The 22,113-nt window shown below is 41.7% G+C and overlaps 1 protein-coding gene across 2 annotated transcripts in view; it reads right to left on the bottom strand.

Annotated features, from left to right (window-relative positions):
• Positions 1-200: 200 nt before the first annotated feature.
• The window catches only part of flt4 (fms related receptor tyrosine kinase 4), a 51,726-nt gene continuing 29,813 nt past the window's right edge, over positions 201-22,113 (bottom strand). For both annotated transcript variants that reach the window (XM_042228879.1, XM_005927926.3), the window contains 23 exons: positions 20,669-20,786; positions 20,347-20,531; positions 19,916-20,081; positions 17,058-17,193; positions 16,417-16,525; positions 14,037-14,396; positions 13,316-13,462; positions 11,755-11,886; positions 11,145-11,251; positions 8,754-8,889; positions 8,192-8,296; positions 7,870-7,983; positions 7,035-7,123; positions 6,620-6,779; positions 6,430-6,524; positions 3,444-3,566; positions 3,186-3,297; positions 2,873-2,972; positions 2,533-2,638; positions 2,321-2,445; positions 1,919-2,039; positions 1,660-1,745; positions 201-796 (listed from right to left, as the gene is read on the bottom strand). In XM_042228879.1, the coding sequence (XP_042084813.1) occupies positions 577-796; positions 1,660-1,745; positions 1,919-2,039; positions 2,321-2,445; positions 2,533-2,638; positions 2,873-2,972; positions 3,186-3,297; positions 3,444-3,566; positions 6,430-6,524; positions 6,620-6,779; positions 7,035-7,123; positions 7,870-7,983; positions 8,192-8,296; positions 8,754-8,889; positions 11,145-11,251; positions 11,755-11,886; positions 13,316-13,462; positions 14,037-14,396; positions 16,417-16,525; positions 17,058-17,193; positions 19,916-20,081; positions 20,347-20,531; positions 20,669-20,786 (3,152 nt within the window). In that variant the 3' untranslated portion in view covers positions 201-576. The remainder of the gene's footprint in view (positions 797-1,659; positions 1,746-1,918; positions 2,040-2,320; positions 2,446-2,532; positions 2,639-2,872; positions 2,973-3,185; positions 3,298-3,443; positions 3,567-6,429; positions 6,525-6,619; positions 6,780-7,034; positions 7,124-7,869; positions 7,984-8,191; positions 8,297-8,753; positions 8,890-11,144; positions 11,252-11,754; positions 11,887-13,315; positions 13,463-14,036; positions 14,397-16,416; positions 16,526-17,057; positions 17,194-19,915; positions 20,082-20,346; positions 20,532-20,668; positions 20,787-22,113) is intronic.

Raw genomic sequence — 22,113 nt, 5'->3', positions numbered from 1 at the left:
AGTCTAAGTGTGTCCACCTCCACTGAATGACACAGATGCCACAAATATCTGTTTACTTCGCTGACTAAATCACAGATCTTGTGGCTCTTTCTCATTGTGGGCCAAAACACAAATTGACACTTTACTCCACTGAAGTACAGCTTTTACGACAGATCCAACTCTAAATTCATATTCATCATTGGGGAAAAAACAAGCAGAAGGAGATAAAATTCTTTATTTCCTCTTGTATGAGTCATAATTTGCACAAATAAAGAAAGAATTCTCTGCATATAAAAGATAAAAATATATATATGTGTGTGACTAGAAAATACTTGTGGTTTGTTTTTGTCATAATGCTGCCACGCAGTGGCTGGTTAGAGGAACTTCAGGCACATGTAGCTCAGTCCATTTGTTGAGGCAACAGTCTGAGAGAGGAAGGATTTCGAGATGAGAAAGTAATCATGAGAATCTAAAACCTGATCTTCAATATAAAAAAAAAAAAAGACTAGTTACATGTCAATACTGAGATGTTACTGCAAACCATCCTCAACCTCAGCTGTCTGTGTTAAACCCCTTTTTTATGCATCTTTGGTAAAATTACACATTCGAAGAGGCCGGGGAGGTGGTGTTCGGTGAGGAGTAGAAGTCACAGAAGCCCTCCTCGGACAGGTGTCCGTACTCGTTGTTGTAGAAGGTCTGACCTGACAGCTGGCTGAAGAAGTTGGGCCGGAGCCTGGAGCTGCCTGTGGCATGGCTTTGATCTGGGGAACTGTGGGAGGCTGTCAGAGGCTCCGTGCTGCTGCTACTGTTTATACGACTGAGGAAAGAAGGAAAAAAATTAGACTCCCAACTCAGGCTAAACAACTCAACTTTCTGTGAATTTTGATTGATACAATTCTCTATAACCTAGATAATCATTGCTGAACTCCCCTGCTTATTACCATGAGCTTATTATTGCAAGACAGTCCCGAATACACAAATCCCCAGCATGTACACTTACGAAATATTTGTGCAAAATGATGGAGCCCAGCTGCTTGAAGACATTATTAAGCAAACGACTTTCAGAGGCACCAAAGATACTGACACACTGATTTATTATACGTACTATATTATGTGTAAGAATGAATAATATATCCTCTAAAGAATGGGATAGTTTATTTATTTTTGACTCCTTTTTGATCAGAGCATCTGCTCACATAGGCTCCTCCTACACTTTACTGTAGGAGTAAGTTCTCCATAAAAACATGCTTTTTTCACTTTTAGTTTATGTTGGCTTTTTACAACATTGCAACTCTCAAAATGTTGCTAATACCCAGGTTTGAATGACTCAGACAGTTGTTTACTCCCACTTACCCATGCATAGATCGAGACTGCACTGATGCTTACTTCCTTTGCAAATCTAGTTTCGTTCCACATAAAGCAGCGGGTGACTATTCTGCAGTTTCCGAGCAAAAGAAAGCAAATGTTTTCTCGTATTGACTCTGAAACATGTGGAGCATAAAGGCATTCATTTCTAAAGTTTTTCTTTAACTCGACAGTCATTGTGCTGTTTCATGGTGAGAAATGAGTGTGTAGCGGTCCAAATGTCAGATGGTGTGACTAAACAGCTGGCTGCGTACGTCTAGTGCTTCGATTCCAGTTTTCACAGATATTCAGATTTTTGCTTTCATATCATTTAACCTTTTCAAGACAACACCCCCGTGGTTGTGCTCAATTCTCTCAAATTCTTCGGAGGCCAGAACCATCCCGCTGTCCGTCTGGTTGTCCTAGAGGAAAAAGACACAGGTTGACGCAGGTGCTACATCTGTCTCGACCAAGAACGACCATTTTTAGTAATAAACATAGGTGATAATGTCAAGAAAAGTCTAAAAAAGCTTTCAGAAAATGTCACCAGTCAGTTCACATTTTCCGATAGCTGATAAGAGGATAAGAAGCTTACTTGAGGAGGTTTCTGTGGATGCATCTCAAGAGGCAACTCTTCAAAGGTCTTCACTCTGGGCTGGCATATTTTGGACGGCCCCACGAACACACAGCCAGCAAAGGGCACACAATTATAATACCTGACCGAAAGACAGAGAAAAGGCAATGATCGCAAACAAACTTGAGCTGCATATTGCATTTCTATTTTTAATAATTGAAACACAAATTTCAGTTTACCAGCATTTTTTGGACATTAATTGGAATCTTTACACAGCTATTGGAATCATTATATGTTGTATTTATGATGCATTATGTTCATGACAAAAAGTGACAGTTTGATAAATCCAACAATAACAATCTGCTGTATCATTCATATCGTTTTATGGGGTCTGGTGGATAAAAGGGGATTGCTCTCTTGTACCTTGTGGGCATAGTGTTGCAAGCGAGTCTCAGTTCTTCCTCAGATGGCGGGCGCGAAGAGGCTTGAGAGAAACCATCATCTTCAGAGTTCTGTGAGTGGTTCAGGGGGATGTAGTCCTTCCCATCCTGAAGGAAACAAGAACAAGATCCAGACCCCAAGAAAGAAAAACTACAGAAGAAAGTTGGAGACATTATCTCTCCAGCAGAACTTACAGGTAGACTGTTGTCCTGCAGCAGGTCTCCCAGGATCTGGACCAAGGCGGGGAAGGTGGGCCTCTCTTTTGGCTCGCCCTGCCAGCAGGCCAGCATGATGCCATATCTACCAGCAGAGGGCAGCGCAGTCTTAACAAGAATAACAGCCTCAAATGCATCTACAAATGCCATCCTACATTGTTCCCTAGATGTGCAAATCAACTTAATGACATTAAAACGGAAGTCATTCTTCTAACTGGTTTACCCAGTTAAAGACATTAAGAGCAATATTTTCTTCCTGAAAGCAGAAGCATTTTTTTTCTCGAAGATGCGGAAAGAAAGAGAGAAACTAAATGCTTACATTTCAGGAGAGGCAGTCTCCGGTGCTCTCATCCTGACGCCCTCTTTCAATCGCTTGCAAAACTCTTCGTCAATCTGTACCCCCGGATACGGAGATGCACCTAAGAAAAGACCAACATCAACCACCACATTAGGAACAGGAAGACAAATGACTGAGTACTTGTATAATAGGGATGCTGATTCGTTCTGCTAGTAAAAGTTCATTGCTTTTGGCACCGGCTGACATTTATAGATATTTTCAATCACAAGAGACTGAGTTCTGCACAGATGACATAAAAGATGCGTGTGCATGTGTTATGTTTCCGACTTCTTACCGAGTGAAAAGATTTCCCAAAGGAGAACTCCAAAGGACCACACGTCACTCTGGCTGGTGTACACTTTGTCAAAGATGCTCTCTGGGGCCATCCACTTCAAAGGGAGGCGAGCCTGAGAGAACATTAAAACAGATATGACAGGCAGATAAAACACAGCTGAGACTCGCCATTAAAAGTAATCTTTATGTGGGTGGATAAAAAGAAATAATAACAATTAAAAAGTGTATTCTTTCCCGGGAAGCTAAAGTGGTGACATACGTTGCCTTTCCTGACGTAGTCGGGGTCTTTGTAAATGTCTCGGGCCAGCCCAAAATCACAGATCTTCACAATGTTGTTCTCTGACAGGAGGATGTTACGGGCGGCCAGGTCTCTGTGGATACACTGTGGATACACACAGGACCACGCATACATCATAACTCCGCAGACAGGTGTTTGAGTATGTGCGTGATTTTTAAGTGGTTGCATGCGCGGTGTCCGCCTTGTTTCCTCTGCGTAAGTGTTATTTGGGAGAGTGTACCATTGACCATTTTTTAAAACCAGGGAGTGTGTTTGTGTCTGCGTGTGCCAGTTTGTAACTGGGGCTGAACTGTATCTCTTCCAGCACCCTTCACAAACCTGGCAAGCAAACACAGCTTTGAGTGGTTTGGGGGAGTCAAATAAAGCCAGCCAGTCTGCTGTTGTAAGTCTCAGTATCACATTCATTACAAGTTGCAGCTGCTCCCTTTTTTCCGATTGAATCGTTTATCCAGTTACAGTGCAATGAACCATAGCAATGCGTATCAGTGTTTTGATAAAACACAATTTTTAAAAGCTTATTTTGACAGTGTTTTGAGTTCATGGGGATCAAATCAGCTCACCGTCAAACTGAAACAATCCAATAACACACCTCTCTAACGCGTGGAAAATGTGAGAATTCAGTTTGCATCGAAGTGCTTTGAAACATCTCTGCTGTTTGCGAGGAGTATTCCTCAAAATTAAAACACAATCTTAATTTTATTGCTTTACTTGTACCTGAATGCTTTTAATGTCATTTTATGTGCAATCAAAACTTCAATTCTAAGTTGATTTCATGTTTTTTTAATATTCATGAATTTTAAAAAAGTCATATAATTTTAAATCAGTTTAGTCCTATCTCTTGGACTTCAATAAAAACTGCTCTGAGAAAAGCTCACCTCTTATCTCTTAAGTCAAAAGATTTTGCTCGTTAGACAGTATAACTCAGGAGGCCTAGATACTTTGTGATAACACTCCTGATGCACTTCCAGTGTCAAGGTCAGGTGGCAGAGTCACTATAAGAAATGACAAGTACTTAGGAATTGTGCTTAATATTTAAATTGAGTAGTCCCAGTTTATACTACTGTGTATTTTCTCCACATTACCAGAGCAACAAATGCAGTTGCTGCAGAACAGATTGAATGATCGCTTCATTAATCATAATACACTACTGTTTTTGACCTGCTCACATGTATTTCGAGTATCTAAAATAAATTTGAACATAAAAAGCACTATAATAATATAACAATACCGGTAATAATAAAATAGTGATCATACAGGGTAACAGAATATATAAAATACCATAACACGTCAAGCGCCTCTACAAACTGTGCTATTTCTAAGCTGAGATTTAGTTTCTTTTTCATGTTGTCTATGCAGTTAGTACACAACGATTGTCTACTTTAAACACGCACCAGTAATTGCTCTCATAAAGAGAACAAATCTTAGTTACGGTGTATAAAGTCTCACCACTAGATGTCAGTAGATTGCAGCTAAATGAAATGCACAAGCCTAGCTACGGTGGCCACTGTAGGACAAGTAATCTGTAGCGAGTCTAGGCTTTAGTCCAGCTGTCGATATTTACATTGGTGTAACTAACATTGCTGAACAGTGACGCTTAGCGAGTAAACTCTTGTACGATGTGAGAATTTAATCAAAGTGTTTGTCGGATGGAACGTATGATATTTAGGACAATTTTTTGAACAGCCTAACATTAGCTGGCATAATGTTAGCTTATAGCGTTGTGCGCTGTCTGGAGATGGGAGGGTTGTATCCAATCTGCTTCGATGAGTTCAGTTCATCGACGAGGTTTGAGGTAAGGATGAACAGGATTACATTTTATTCTGATGCCGGTTGCATTGTCTGTATTTTTAATGGTTTCAATATTTTAAACTCAAAAAAAACAAAACAACGGATAATGGTACCTTTAAATGACATTTAATGTATTGATGCTGTGTTGATGCTGGTGACTTTATTGTTCTTGTATACAATGTATTGGTATTTATGGTAGTACTTCCCAGGTTCAAGTCTTTTTCCATCAGCAATGGTAACTACTCTTCTTTTGTGGTGTATCTCAAGGTTCCATTCTGGGTCCAGTTTCCTTTGTTATGCTATCACTGGGGCTATATTTGTAACATAAACCCTTGCCAATTCTGGTAAGCAATGCCTCTGTCAATTCCTTAACCTGTTCTTTAGTTGATGTTAAAACCTTAAGAGTAATTAGTGATTCAGCAGGCAGTTACACCATCCCCTAACGTCTTCATATTTTGTGTCCTCGGCATCATATTTTAAACCTCAGGAAAAGAATCAGTGTTATTTCTGTTTCTTTTCTTAAGTTTGATTTCCAGATTATATCAGCTGTTAAAGACAACTTTTTTCTTTTTAATTAATAAATTTCTTTCTGTTATTGACTCTGAAATGGTAATTTGTGCTTTTATCACAGTTGGTCTGAGTTGTTGTATGTTGGACTGAGAAAACCACTAATATCGTAACTGCAATCGATTCAAAATGCCAATGTTAAACCTTTTTTTTTTTCTTCATTAAAAATCTTTCTAATTTAATTTGTGTATTGCACTGTGGCATCAATGCAAAAACATCCATATTCTTCTGCTAGTTTTAAACTGGGGATCATTGTTAGGCACAAAGGACTGAAAAGTTGATGGTAAATGAAATGCACTCACATAGTGTCCTTCCACCTTAGTGCACAAAACACTTAACCGCTCAATTACCCATTCAGATGCATACTCTATGCCAGTGGAGCTGTCACAGGAAGCATGGCAGAACATGACACTCTGAGCCAAGGGATCGGAGATGCCAAGCATTAGCGGTCGACCCTGCTCTACCACCTGAGCCACTGTGGACCCCTCATAAATGCCCCAAACTACAAGCCGCTGCCTCTAAAGCTAACCTCCGGTGACAATTCATCACAGCTTAATCATTAATTGTCCACACTGTAATGCTGAGAATTAACCTTTCTGGAAGCCAGGAACTCCATCCCACGAGCCACCTGGAAACTGTAGCAAATCAAATCTTCTATCGTCAGAGGAGTTTTCCACAAGTCCTCCACTGGAGAGAGAGAAGGAGAGGATGAGGGCAGTCACGGCGAGAAAAGAAAACAGCGCGGTGCGGGATGAGGAGTGCAATCACATAAAATGACTCACTTTTCTCTACAGCGGGAGTCTGACTGGACGTATTGGATGATGGACTCTGAGAAGCGGTGAGCGGGGAGGAGGATGGAGAGGGCGGTTGACGAGTCCTTTGGGCAATCTGACCCGCTTCAATCATCCGCCTCACCTGGCTCTGGGTTTTTGGAGAGCGATCCTAAGTGGGGAAGCGTTTCAATGAATCAACTCAAAAATCAATATCGGGCTTAAGACTTACAGAACATGGCAGATAACTGAGTTTGTGAACAGAAACTACATAAAGGGGACAAAGCAGAGGTAGAAAAATGAGACAGACTAAAAGGTTAAAATGAAAACATGATTACAGATAGTCTTTCTGAGCTTTGAGCTGCCATCAGAGAACAAATGTGAAAGTGCTTGAATAAATTGCTTGAGTTCTGCAGCGCTGTGTTACCCTGTAAGGGAGGAAGAACTCTCTCTTGGCTCGTAGGAAGTTGGAGAGATTCCCATACTTGCAGTATTCCACAATCACCATCAGCGGGCCTGGTAACAGAGATGTTTCAAATGTTTCAGCACATGTTCACTGCTCATCTACAAGCTCTTTTTTTGTCTTTTCTCGCACCGTATCTGAAATAGAGACGCTGCAGCTTGAGCTGGACCATTTCCCGCCTGAGATTAGCTGCCTGGCTGCTTTTTGTTTAGGATAAACACTTTCAGATGTCCGTGACTCAAAAATGTTCTCTATAGGTCAAAATCATGCATGGGTGAAAGGGAAAAAATGAAGGCATCTGTTTTACCTCTCATTTGGTTACAGGCTATAAGGGAAAGGGGGGTGGACAAAATGATGTAAGGACTTTTACACTGAACAGGACAAAAGAGCAGAGCCGGAACATGAAGCTTTCCCAAAAATACTGACAGAGGAAAATAGATGATCAAAGGCTGAAACAGTGACAACATTACCAAAACAATCCCACGTTCATTTATCTTGTTAGGTGACTGTGTGCAAATGTATTTAATACACTATATGGACACGAGTACTGGGCCACCTCCAGATTACACCTACAGGTGCTCCTCGGCCATGGAAATCCAAGCTACGAAGCTATTGGTACACAGTATTTGTGCTGATGTTAATGCCAAAGCAGATTTGGAACTGTCACTCTATATGGTCTGCTACTTTGAAGTTCAATCAATGTGGTTTCTAAACACTTGTACTAATATTACTAATACCACTTATTACATTCTAAAAATAGGATTTTGCAAACATAATCCATGTAATTCTTTGGCCTCACCATTTGGTTTGGTGCAGGCTCCCAGGAGGTTTACTACATTCAGATGGTTGCCAATGTGAATCAGTATCTTTAACTCTGACATCAAGGCTTTGTGTTCACTGGCCGTGGCTCCGTCTGCAATACAAAGTGAAATGTTCCAAATAAAACACATCACATTGTGTATTTTGACGTGTGCATATCTTGTACAAACATGAACTGCGTGGGCTGCACTGCACTGCAATTTCTCCTAACTTTGATTACTCTGACTGCATCAAATCTATTTAGCATTTGCTTCACTTTGGGTAACCTTCCAAGAACATAAACACACAAAGCCAAATCTCACCCTTCAGCATCTTGACAGCCACCGTGTCCAAACCTTTGCTCTTGCTAATGCCGTAGATTGATGCTTCAATTACTTTTCCAAAGGCACCGTGCCCTAAAACTTTTCCTGTGTCAAGAGAAAGAGCAGAAAATCAACAAGATATTCATGCTTATTGATTGATGCGTGCTTGATTTTAGCCTCACTGGAATACATAAACAGTTCCATCTGCAATGGGAAAAAAATTGCAGATGGCATCCATGGAGACAAGGAGGAGCAACGGGACATTAGACAACATGCTCCCATAAGTTGCTGTCGTGGAACAGATGCTTTTCTTCTGGGCATTTTTAAACAGCTGTTCTGGGAATGAGCACATATTTAACATTAGCACTATTGCTGGCAGCGCTCTATCCAGTTGGCAGCAATCCAGAATCATGCCATTATGGATTGTGGAAATGGAAAAGTAATTCAGTTTCACCCATCTATTTGCCTCTCATCCACTCCTGCTCATGTCCTCACACATACCTCAGGCTCCTATGCTACTTTAGCAACCATCCCTTTTTTCTCACTGTTCCTTGTTACCCACCTAGCCGGAGTCTGTCTCTGGAGATCTCCCACTGCGATGAGTCGTAGGGCAGGTATTCGCACTGCTCATCCAGTGGCACCTCCCCCGGGTCCATAATGATTGACAGATAACCTGTCTTTATGTCTGCTGGGTTAACCTGAAGTTCAAGGTGAGACGAGAGGTGGGCTGAATAACAGGGAATCTTGGAAAGGAAGCGCTTGGACACGCAGCGCAAATGTGAAACGTAAATAACACGAGGACAGAAAGAAGGAAAGGTCGATGGTATACTGCAAACGAGTGAAATTACCTTTAGTCATGCTCTTATTAGACTTAGAAATATGTCAGCATGCTCTTTTAAAGCACATTTAGTGTTTTTCTTTTATTGCTGAAAGCAAAGAAAATGATTTGTATTGAAATATTAAATAAAGTGGCCCATCTGCGCTTGACTGACAGCAGCCACTGAAAGCCACCGAAGGATGAGGCATTGTTAGCAGGAGTCTTCATGACCTCATCACTAACTAAATGCTGCAGCTGATAAGCTTAGTAGCTACTTAGCATGCAAAGTGACATTAGTAATGCACTTTTAGGGAGTGAATGTTTGTCTGGTGGCTTAAGCACAGGCCGTGTGCATTTGCGGTGCTGTGTACAAAGCATTAAAAGCACACTTTTAAAAAAGTAAATGCTTTTGTGCTCTGTGTTTGTCTCTGGATGTGTATTTAGTTAAAGGACACCTGTTTTTTTGTTTGTTTGTTTGTTTGGCAGCCTTCAAAGCCCAACATGCAACAGCAGCCATGTTGACTTGAAACAGAAGGTAAACACAGGTGTTGCTGATGTCATTAACTGAGCTTCTTTTCTATTCAGGAGTGAGAGCAACACCTTTGTTTACTGCCTATTACTGTAGTTACATGTGGTATGTTCATGTTGTGTTTACATATGTTTTATAGCCTCCTGTCATGACCTGGCATTTGTTAGTGTTAGTGTGATGCTACGGTTGCAGTTAAGTTGCAATGCAATCTAACTAGCTAAGATGAAGACCTTAAAGTATTCTGTTCAATTGTTACTATTAAAAGTGCTGATCCAAATAAAATATGTCAAATATGTCCTGTACAAAGTACAGCCTTCTTCAATTTTAAGGTTTTATATAACAGGACATCATAAAAAAAAATAATTTGGTCTTTAGCAGGTCATAACATTAGGCAAATACAATCTGAGATGAACATTTACACCTGACAGGTGACACTGCGTCATTATTTATTTAACAAAAATTGAACCACTAATGCAGAAGCAAAGAGTGAACAACTAAGTGCATCCTTTTTGCTTCCACATGAATTAAGAGGTAGACAAGTGCTGCTAATGGTAAAATGGACTGGTACTTCTATAATGCCTTCACCCAGTCACACACATTCATAAAGCACTAAATTTCATGCCTAAGCAATTTTATCTAACATTCAAACACACACTCACACTCAAATGTATGCATTTGAGTGTGAGATTCAGTACTTTGCCCAAGGATACTTCGACAGACTGGATGATCAATCAATCCACCCACCTACCCATTGATTGAGGACCCAGTCTACCACCTGAACCACAGCTGAAATCAAATGTACTCGAGTAACTGATTATCAGCAAGTTAAGTGCATCGGCACATCAGTGAGCACCTTGTAAAAGCAGAAGTTTGTTGGTCTGGAGAATTCAGGTGTGTGTTAACATAATGACAATCTTCCCAGGATTGGGCACCTTAGCACATCCACCCCAGTGTTAGATCGTGCAATACTCTGAGAGGCTGCAAGCTACACCAAAGACTCTATAGGCCTCAGTGAGGAGATTAAATGTTACAGTTAAGTAGAAAACCCTCATCTCTCTATAAAACCAACATGGCAGCACAGCTTAGGTTTGAAAAGTTAGGTTTAGGTTTGAAAGGTTGCATTTGGAACAATATGATCTGGACAGACAAGACTAAATTGGAGATGTCTGACCATAATACACATCATTAGAAAGGTATTTGAGAAAAATGTAGCATAGAGGAGCAGAGCTAGAGACAGACGAAAGGTGGAGAGACAAAACATTGAGACGCTGCAAGCAAGACGGAGAGAAAAAAAAAGGAAAGCCATCTCTAATTAAAAGAGAGACTCACCCTACCAAGTGTGCAAATAAAGAGCAAATGGATTCTCATTATGACCACGTTTGCTGCTGTTGCTAACAGCAGCAAACAATTCGCTCTATGCGCTCCTAGAAAATATCACTAACTGTCTCTGGATGTAAATGACAGACTTATCTCTAACAAACAGATTGTGCTCAAAGATAGACAAAACAGGAGTCAGGGGTCAAAGTGCCTCCGTCACAGCCTGTCGGCTCCTCTCGAAACACACACAGACACAAACTCAGACACAGTGATAAGTGGCGCCCTCTGACCCGCTTCACATTGCAGAAGATGAGAATGAGCAAGGCCCAGAAGAAAACGGCGATGACTCCAGTCCCGATGAGAATTACAATCTCCACGTTGGCCCGGTCACTTGATCCTTATCGGAAAGAAAGAAAGGAAGAAAGTCAGTGTTAGATGCAAAGGGTTTAAAAACACACACACACACACACACACTGCTGAAAATTACTCAGCCCTGTCACATGGACTGGTCTTTTACCAACTATAGGGGGCACTAAATTACAAAGTATTTGCCCCACAGCTTTCTAGTAAACTCCTTAAATAAAATCGCTAGAGTTAAATAAATGTGCTGGGCTGACTTTCAGCCATTGGCCATAAAACCACTTCCAGCAAACTCATTCACCAGCTGAATGAGAAAACACAGTGTTTCACTGGCTGATGACTATGATTTGAGAGCCGCACATAACAAAAGCACAAAAACTAGAGTTACGGTGAGAGTGTGAGAGGTGAAGATGTGAGCTCAAGGACAACTGCGATTTCAGGCCTGAGTGCACTCGAAAAAGCACAGGGAGAGAGCCGGGAGAGCGTATGGTGAATAGATTCAGGTGTCTCTGTGACTGTGTGTGCGTGCGGCTGTCTCACCGATGACGCTGACGGCGGCTGAGGAGTTGACACAACCGCGCTGGTTGCAGGCGGTGCAGGTGTAAAGACCGGCGTCCTCCTCTCTGACCCGCTGGATACTCAGCGTGCGGTTTGAATCCTGCAGCTGGATCCCTGCGAAGGAGGCACCGGGGGATGGGGTGGAGATGGGGGGGACTTGTTAGTGACACGCACTCAAACCCATATTCGAAGCCTGTGCTGTGTGCTGTGACTTTAGTGCCACTTCTTCACCCTTTCGCATTGTGAATTCAGCACCATTTTCCACAGCGCCTTTTTGAATTCTTGTCACACCTCTGGACCTCCATTTGTAGCATTCATTTATTATTCCATCATCCCGCCGCGCACCCCAAACAGTCCCCTCTGAGTGATCCCAGGGCATCAGCTGTTATTCAGACTTGCATTGACCCACCCTACAGGATCATCACCTTCAGATATTAAGAAGAGACTAAAAAGCTAATGAGCTGTGTCGGCCTGAGAGGGTTTTATGTGTGTGGATGTGTGAGGAGCTCTACAGCAAAAACATCATGACAGGAACTCCTGATACAAGTTCTATTTGACCCACTTGTTCCACAGTGTGAGTGTGTGGGATTGATGTGCGCTTGTAAAGGAAAGCAATGGTATCCTAGAACCAGACCTTTCCTTTCTATTTGGTTTCTGGATTGATAGCTAGGACAAAAACATTCTGAAGTGGTCCAATGTTTAGCAAAAACACTGCAATCTAATCCCAAAGACCATTCATCCATGACAGTGGAATGCTTGATCTGCATTTGACTAATCTCCTAAGTCTGAACACTCGCAGGAGGTGAATTTTTCCAAGAAGACAACGGTGTAATCTTGAGAAATGGCAATGTCACAGACTCGACAAGGGGGCCGTGATAAAGTTGCAGCCGGTTGTACCAAAAATGACTGAATACCACTGAAAAACACTTTGTTGTGCACACACAGCAACCTGCAGAGCATCGTGTTTGCACTGACGGTGCTGACCGGGAAGAAAGTGTAGAAGAAATCCTACACCGAGGCACAATTTACATGAGGAAAAATATTGTTCCAAGAGTGCAGGCTTGCTGGAGAGAATGTGTGACGGCAAAGTTATTAGCATGTTGTTGACCAGGCTTGCAAAAACATGAGAGGGTAATGTCAAAAGCAATCGCACACACTGAGAAAAAACAATCCGAGGCTGTCACTCACAAAAAGAGCTACTTATGTTTCCACTTGGAAAACTGCACTACAGTACTATAGCTATAGATTTCAGCTATTTTTGCGCCTATCAATCATTCAGAGGCAGAAAAGACAGAAAATAAAGCACAACATTAAACATACAAGAAGTTTACCTGAATAGCTAGACTGACATTTGATCACACTGAGTCGATGTATCTGTGCAAACATTAACAAAGCCTACTGGGATGTAAAGTGGATAATACGAGTCCCATCAAATAAAGCCTCACAGGGGCAGGCTTTCTGACTTCTTGTCGGCGTGCGTGTGGGAATGCGAAAGCCCCGTCCTACAAACACGTGTATGAGCTGCTGTGATTTATTCATGCACCTGACATTTGGTGGAGAGGCTGGTTGTCTTTGAACCAGAAGAATCGGGGCAGAGGTCTGCCCTCCACGTCGCACTCCATCGTGAGAGACTCGGTCACATTCACTGTTTGGTTGGTGAGGCTGCGCTTATAGCGTGGTGCCTCCAGGGCTGCGATGGGAGAGAGAAGGGAGAGCAAAAGCCAGAGACAGATCAGCAATGGAGAAGGTGAAATCAAAATTATTTCACTATATCGACACTATATCAACTCAAAGAGGGCAAATGTATAAGATGCACTCTTGTGGGTTTGAAAATACGGGCAAAAGGAAGAAGATCCCATTAAAGCGTACATATGTCCTCCAGGCACTGACGCAAGCTTACACAGCAAACAGCACGAGCGAGGCAGGAATTTGTTTGTGCTTTTCAGCCCTGCTGCATCTCAGCTCTGTTTTCATGTCCCTACATATTGATGCTGTGCAGGCATCAAGTATTTTCTCCATTATGTGTGGATGTGGGTATCGAGCTGCGTGGGATCTTTTGAGTGTGGGTATTTTTAAGCCTCTAGCATCTCAGCGCCAGTTCCGCTGCGACCCATGTGTGTTGCCACTGCCAAGGGTTGAGTTTTTCTCTATAATTAGTGGTGCAGCCTAGTGCGCTGGAGTTAGAGTGACTCTGCTTTCTGCATTCAGCGGTGTGTGTGTTTGCATCTCTGTGTCTGGAGCTTTAATTCCCCCTTATTGCTCACCTTTGACAGAGATGTATCTGAAAAGGCACTGTTTCTCCCCACTGCGTCTGCTCTGAGCCTCACATACGTAATGCCCTTCATCCTGCAGCTGGATGGAGTTAATAGTGAAGTCCAAGACCCAGCTGTTGGAGGGCTCCTGGAAAGAGAGCTCACCACGGAGAGCCTCAGCATATAGGTGCACGCTCTTGCAGTCCAGCTCCTGGGGCTTACCCTCCTCGTCCTGCAGGGCCCGAGGGTCAAGACGGTACCAGTGGAGCTGCTCATAGGTGTAATTATCAGCACTGCAAAGGAGAGACACTCTCTCCTGCTCCAGGGGATACTCAGACTGCTGGACATCTACATTGAAGCCCTCGGGGATGGCTTTAAAGATGAGAGAAGAACAGGCAGGCTGGTATGTTACCCTTACACAGAAAGGCTTTGAATTACACATCAATAAATACTCCTCAAAAAATGCCATTTATATAAAATATAAACCAACAAATGCATGTAGGACGGCCTTGTTATGAGGATCCCAGCAAAAATGAAAGAGAAGTTTTGTTTGTGCTTGCTCACAGGATTAAGAAATTCTGCAGCAACATTAGGCCTTGTTACACTGTCATTAGGCCCTTAATGGCAGGCCAACCTCAGTGTGAGTTATTTTCACAAGGACTATTTCTTTGGCATGGAAGCGTAAAGAGGCAACAGGGTGTTGGGCACAGACTTCTAATAGTTCTAAAAGAACAACCCCACAAGTTGCTTTTAGTGTTTCTAGTTGGGCTGCTATCACAAAGGAGCTCTACTTTTTTTTTTTTTTTGGTTGCGCCCTGATGTCCTGTTCTGGCCACCGGTGCACAGATGCCAGCGATTTCAGCCCGAACATAGCCTGCTGCGTCAAACCAAACCAACTTTCACATGGAAGATCATCACTTTCAAAGTGAGCAGTGCCCAAGTCAAAAGAAGGCACATTAAGGCATGTGCGCAGCCAGAAACCCTTCCCCCTGGCTTTTTTGTGGGGAGTGTACCCTATACTCCTCCTCCAGAGTTGGGCCAGAATTGGACAGAAAGTTCTACTGTGGCATTTGCCATCATGGAGCTGTTTTGTCCCCACAAACAAAACTGCAGCTCACCATCCACCCCCATTTGCTCCCCTGCGTCTCATGTTCTCAAAGGGGAATTCGAGTTGAAGTGTTGTCATTTTGACTCGCTGGATGTGATCCAGCACACGCTGCAAACGGGCACCTGCAAGTGGTCAGACCGTGACTTCCAGAGTGCAATCCAAGCTTAGCTGGGGTGCTGGAAGCGGCGCAGCAACCTTGATGTGCCAAATTGAAATCAGACATGCTTTTTGTTTTTTATTGGATTACTGAAACATTTGAGCACAGATCATACTACATACTGCAGCGCGCATTCTGTATAGGCTTATCATACATTGAGTAGCTTTATTATTCCTGCAGAGGATCAGAGCTGACTGAGTCCTGTGACAGAACAGAATGACCCGTTGGCTCTTGTGCCCAGGAAATCAATTTGAAAATCTTTCCACCGTTTTTTTTTCAAGGTAATTAATTTTTCAAATCTAATTTTCCACCACAAACTCTGCTCAGCTTTATTGTAATAGAGTGCAGCAAAACTTGGATCATCATTGATCAACCTTTGGCTTTAAAACCAACCAAGCTCCTATTTTTTTCTCCCAGCTGAGGAAAGGCAGTTTGTTTGTTTGTCTTCTTTATGGATCGTCTTCAAGCTTCAGAACAATATACTAGGCCTCGGGGGACATGAGCGCTTGGGTTGGCTAAGCATTTGACCTTGACCTTCATTGTTAGTGCTCAAGGTCAAAGTTTATCTTGAAAAACATCTAAAGAAACCATGTCAAGTAATATATCATATGATAGATCTGTACAACACACTTTTTGTCTTTTCAATATGACACCCTATGATGTCACAATGACGCCATAAAGTTTTGCAGAATCACACACTGGATGAATATGTCTTAAAGCTCGAGTTTTTATAGCTTATAGAAGCCAAAAATGCTCCAATCATATACTAAAGATAATAAAATACACAATTTTAGTATGTAATACTTGAAGATCAAAGGTCAGGGTCACAAAAATAAGGAAAAAAGCTTTAGTTTCCATTCAATCCTCTCCAAACTTTGAAGCAACATAGTCATCATTCTTTGTTTAAGCTCTTTAAAACGGTATTTTTTTCAATACAACATAATATGACTTCACAATGACACAAAATATAATATAATATAGCACACTCGATTATGACCTTACCAATGCTAACATAAGCAAAGAATATCAAAGTTTTAGTATAGCCCTTGGCCTTTGGGGGGAGTTGCGCTCTGTGAGTGCTCCTGTTTCGCATTGTGTTTGAGAGATATCTAACCACACATACTCACTGGTTACATAGAAGTAGATAAGCCGCTCATCTTTTCCCACTTTGTTTTTAGCAGAACACTTGTACATGACGGACACGCTGGCATTGCGAATCAGAAGTCTGCTCACTCTCTGCGAGGCGAGGAAAGGAGGACGAGACTTTAATTCATGTCGTGGAGACGCACATTTTAAAAGAAAGTGCAATCTGCTGTCGTGTAAAAATCAGGTTTTCTGCTGACAGACCAACGACACACAAACTCGCTCAGGTGTGAGTGAAAAAAATAGGGCGTTTGCAGCGTGAGCGTGTGTATGTATAATTTCCTCTTACAGCTGTGGTTTATAAATGTGCAGGCGTGGGTACGCGTACATGTGTGCCTGGATGTGTTTATAACTAGAACTTGCAGGAAGTCTGCAGAGGAAAACTGTTCTAAATATTTCTACTGTGGAAATGGCTCCTGATTGACAAATTTTGTTATGGAGCTCAGAATTTGGGACACTTACATAAAAACATCACAGGTCACAGATAGGTCCACTTACAGAAAGGCCTTCTTATGGGTTAGGCCGTAATTATATTCTGTAATCCTTTACCCCAGAGAATCAATTTATAAGCAGAGCATGTCTGTCCACAGAAAACCAGTAACAATCGCAATGAGGCCTGACGAACCTTCTCTCGTCCATCCACAACTTCGAGAGACGACTCGATCGGCTCAATTTCATTCATCGCATTCTCCGAGTTAATGTCCTGCCAGTTCTGACATTCTGCAATCCTGTCACTCCGGCTCTTCCGGTCTTGTCGGGCCCTGGAGGGAAGCAGAAACACATTCATGACACCTCGCCTCATTGACATGTGCAGCACAGAGTGGGCAGTGGGTGAGAATTAAGGAGCACGTTGAACGATATCCTGATGTTTTATGAGAAGTCTTTTCCCGCAGACTGTATAGCATTTCACATCAGCTTGAAGCCCTGAGCCAATGCAATTATGTCCTAAGTGTCCTAGCAGTTAATGGACAAATTACTCTATCAATTATGACTATCCGCAGTGCGAACATCACAGGAAAACTAATGAAATTTCTATTTAGTATTTTCACCCATCTGCACTACTCTGCATTAGCAGAAGGCCACAGGGGTCAGATTCATTTTACTCTCTACATAATTTACTGATGGTAAATGTGCATACGAAAAAATGATAACTTGTAAATACCAATTTACAGTATTGTACTTTGCACATTGGATGCTTGCCCAGCCCTTGTACTTAACACATTTCAGCCAGTGGTGTTATAAGCACAGAAATCAAATACCATCAGATTTTCATTTGAGCCGTCTGAAGAGTGTCTGATTGACAGCAGCTTCATCTTTCAGCATGAAAAGCATACCTGTGGAACACTATCAGCCCTCCCAGAGCACGGACCTCAACATTATTTTGACAGGCAACAGAACAAAAGGCAGCCAACCCATATGGAAAAGAAATAGTAAAAACTTATATGATTTACTCATGAAAGTGGCCACTTTCTCATTACTTTCATATATTGTTTTAGTAAGTATCCAAAACATACAAGTTTCATTATATAATTTTTCAAGGGATCTTATATCTGTTTTCACTCTTGTATGCTTTTCATACAAGTTTCACACAAGACAGATACAAACTTTATAAGATTTATATATATCTTTTCCATATGGGAACATCCAAACAAGTGCTTTGAATGTCCTTCAAGATGCATGGAGAACCTTTCCTGAAGACTACTTAAAGAAATGTCAAGAAAGCTGCCTGACAGAGTTCAGCCTGTGTTGAAGAATAAAGGTACAAACTCTGTGTTTGCCTTAGATACCATATTTATTTCAATAAATAGGTACACCTATTTCCCTTTATCCTAGCAGTATACAAAAAGCTGAGGTGCAATTCAAAACAACTGTAGATAGGCAGAAATTTACTAATTTATAAAACACAATATCCTTTTACTGACCGTAAAGAGATCGCACGCAACATTTGGACCATAGGCAGAATAATTTGCAGTAAGCCTTTTCTCTTACTCCTAAATTACTTTTCAAACTCCTCTTATTGGCACGTCTATGGCTCAGTAATTAGGATATTACACCTCCTTTGTCTAATCCATACTGTTGAAGAAGTGATGTGCCGCCTTAAAACCACCTACTTGTGAGCTTTTCCTAGTTCTAGTCTCGATGCTAAGCTACGTTGATGAGGCTTCATATTTCGCATAGAAGCCTCGCAGCACTTTTAACAAGTCACTGAGCTCAGATATCGATAGCAGACCATTCCTTTTAACTAAAAACAATCGTAAAACTGTGTGAGGGCCTGCTTTTTGTGTTCACTTGTTTTCTGTTGCCACATGAATGAGAGAGCTCCACAATGTGCTTTATGAGCAGATTTGTATATGCAACAAACAAGCACACACATACAGAGATAACATCAGACAAGACATTGCACTCCTGAAAGTAATTTCTCAGGCTCTGAAGAAAAAGACCAGCACCACCGAGATTACAAAAGCAAACGCCTGATATTGTAAAATTACTTTCTTTCATCAAGCACACTTCATCAGGAACACACTGTGCTGCTGCACTTAACAGGAGCCTGTGAGGAAGGACAGGTTTAGCTGGAAGCCCTTTGCTGTATTTCGGACCGTCACAATGGACAAGGAATTTCAAAATATTCAAAGAAAATTGAAAAAAAAAAATAGAGGCAGAATTCACTGTCCATGAAATGGCATACTAGATCCACAGTGGCTAAAACAAAATAAAAACGGAGCACTTTCAGCCAAAATTAAACCAAAGCTGCCACTGCTGTGAGTTTCAGACTGCCTCTTAGACCAGGATCGAAACCTTGCAGCTGCACTCATGTTGCATGTTGACATGGAAAGGTCAGAACAGCAATATCTTCCAAAATTAAGCCTAGGAGGAAGACGGTAGAGGCAGGTGGATATTAGAGCAATATTCAGTGGAAGCGCACAAAACACTGGGGCTAAAGAAATAGGAAACAAGTGAGTATGATTGCATGTTTTATGTGTGTATTTGTATTGTGTAGCACTCTAGTTAGCTTCAATCACACCTGAGAGATTTATGTGCGTTTCATGTGTGTTGTGTCTGTATGTGTGTCTTTGCTTATGCACAAAGCTGGACCATAGCACAGGAGAGTGACAGGCACATTATTACTGTGTGGGGGAGGAAGCTGGCTGGACATCGAGCAGACACTTTCCTTTAGTCTCCTCTTTCCTCCTTCCTTACCTCCCCTCTACCTTCCTCTATATATTAGCTCTTTTCATCCACAGCCACCCGCCCCGCTGCCCCCTTCTCTCTCTTCTTATCATCTCCTCCCTCTCTTGTTCACTCAGAGCCAGTGGATAATTTCACACTGACCTCTTCTTGTTATTTGGTCTCACATAACGCTTCATGCACAGCTCTTCCCGCCTTTCCTGTCTTGTCTGATGAAACCTTATCTTCACACACACACACAGTTGCAAAACTACCAGTGCTATATAAGAATGAGTCTGGGGCTGGGGTTTTTCTTACACTCTGCTTTGGGTGCTGTTGAGGACACAGGGGCCCCAGGCCCTCCACTGCCAGCTGATGTTGGGAATAGGGACACCGTAGGCGGTGCACGTCAGCGTTTGGCTGCTGCCGCTGGGGTAAGGGCTGGATGGATCTGCCACCTCTTTTTCATGAATCTGAGGAGGAACTGGGGGAAGAAGAGAGCTAATAAATCAATTTTTCCAGGAAGTCATAACTTTTTTATGCTAGATAGAGGTCTCTTTATAATTGATTCATGCAACTTTTTTACTCTTTTGCTCCTTTCTTTTGTAAGATTTTCAAATTAAATCTACAAAAATTCGACTTTCCTCACTTGGGAAGGCAGGGAATCTCTATAACTTTACACTGCTGCTTTGTTCCTAAAATATCTGGAGGGATTTTAACTGGAGGTTCACAGAGCAACACGCACATACCGTTGACGACAAGCGTTATGTTGAGCTTCCTCTCTAGCCCAGCATCGCTGTTTTTCAGGACCACCGTGTACAGCCCGGAGTCCTCCTGACAAACATCCTTAATCTCCAAAACATGTTTAGGGTGCATCCTCATCCTTTTCATCTTGAATTCTGGGCGCTGGTTTATTAGCTTTCCGTCTTTATACCTGGTGGCACACACAGATACACAAAATGTGCTCCTACTGAGATGTCCTGCTCTTTAATTGAGCTACAAATCTCAGATTTGCGAGGCCTAATTATGCTTTTGGACATTTCCAATTACATTTAATGAGACTCCTCTTACCATTGCGTTTCGGGTGCCGGTAAGGCAGAGACATTTACTTGTAATTTGTATGACTTCTGGCCAGCAGTTATCTCCACAATCGGTCCAATTCTGTGGTCGAGGTGGATAAATGGTCCTTCTGGAATCAGAGGCATTCAGTTGTTTACATAAAAGGCTTTAAAATCTTAAGGTCAGAGTACGAAACACTCGCCTTCTCTCAGCTTAAAACATGGCAATCAAAAGCGTTATACGTGTCTCCACTGTAGTCAGCTTGGATTCAGTGAATAAATCCTCTGGTTCTGACTTTAAGTCACTTTTTAAGCCTTCAGCAGTAAATATTCGATTGATTTTTGGTAAAAGAAAAAATAATACATTAATTATTTTGCCTCATCTGAAAAAACCCTTTAATCCATAAACACTGCTCAATTCCAAATTCTAAGGTATTTTTCTAGAGCTTGTCCACGAGGTAAGGATGGTGCGCTGGGTTGCACGTGTCGTGGTTTTGGAGTTAGACACTGCTCAAGCAGATCTCTGGGCAGACTCGAGCAAGCCCTTAAAGCCCTTTTCCTTCTGGAAAAAATCTGAAAGTGAAGTTTTTCAAAAACATCAAAGAGAGAGCATACGACACCTTTGGTGCACCTTTAGATGTCAGAGTTCGCCTTTCATGTTTTCTGTGTTTAGTTATGCTCCTTTTACTTTGGTCTGTTTCACGTCACACATAATATCACAAACCAAAATGTTTGAAAATAAAGCTTTACAGTGATAAAGACCATGTGTGGCAGGAAAAATTTATGAATGTAATATGTTTCATTTTGATTTTTAAAAAATCGACACCAAATCGATACCAAATATCGATTTAATATTTTATGAAATAAAATGTTGATATTTTATTAAATAAATCCAACTACTCTGGTAAATGCAAGTGCAAGATGGCTCATCTCATGCACAGAAATCCTGAGGCAGCGTTAGAGCCAAACTCGAGGGGACTCGACTCAACTGCCTGTGTTCTGGTTATACTCCTACAGACCTGGGAGGTTGCAGAGTGCAAATATAATAGTTAAATGTGAATTTTTGTGAAGTGTAAATGTTTCTGTCTGTGTAGAGAGCAACAGATGATTTACCACAGTTAACCAATGCATTATCAGGAGTAGATTGCATGTAATTGCCAGCTAAGTGGCAACATTTATGGCAGTTTTTTTGTGCTGATGTTGGCATGTTATACAATCTCATTTGCAGCAAAAATAACAGATGAAACGAGATAACTTCAGCTTATTGGATAAAACAGATATTATAACAGAAAGCAATATATGTTATTGGAATACTCGGCATGTTGCAAAAAGTTAAAAATCACAATAATATCATAGTGTGAGTAAAGTATTATGATAATTGTAAATATCAACACTTCACTTTTGATTCCACAGAGGCATCCGATGGAAGACATAACACTTATTAGTAAAAAGCATAGC

This window comes from Haplochromis burtoni, unplaced genomic scaffold (assembly GCF_018398535.1).
Source record: "Haplochromis burtoni strain Fernald_Lab_line unplaced genomic scaffold, NCSU_Asbu1 Contig_10, whole genome shotgun sequence".
Taxonomy (NCBI): Eukaryota; Metazoa; Chordata; class Actinopteri; order Cichliformes; family Cichlidae; genus Haplochromis; species Haplochromis burtoni.
Note: the sequence above shows the minus strand (reverse complement) of the source record. Positions and strands in the feature narration are given on the sequence as shown.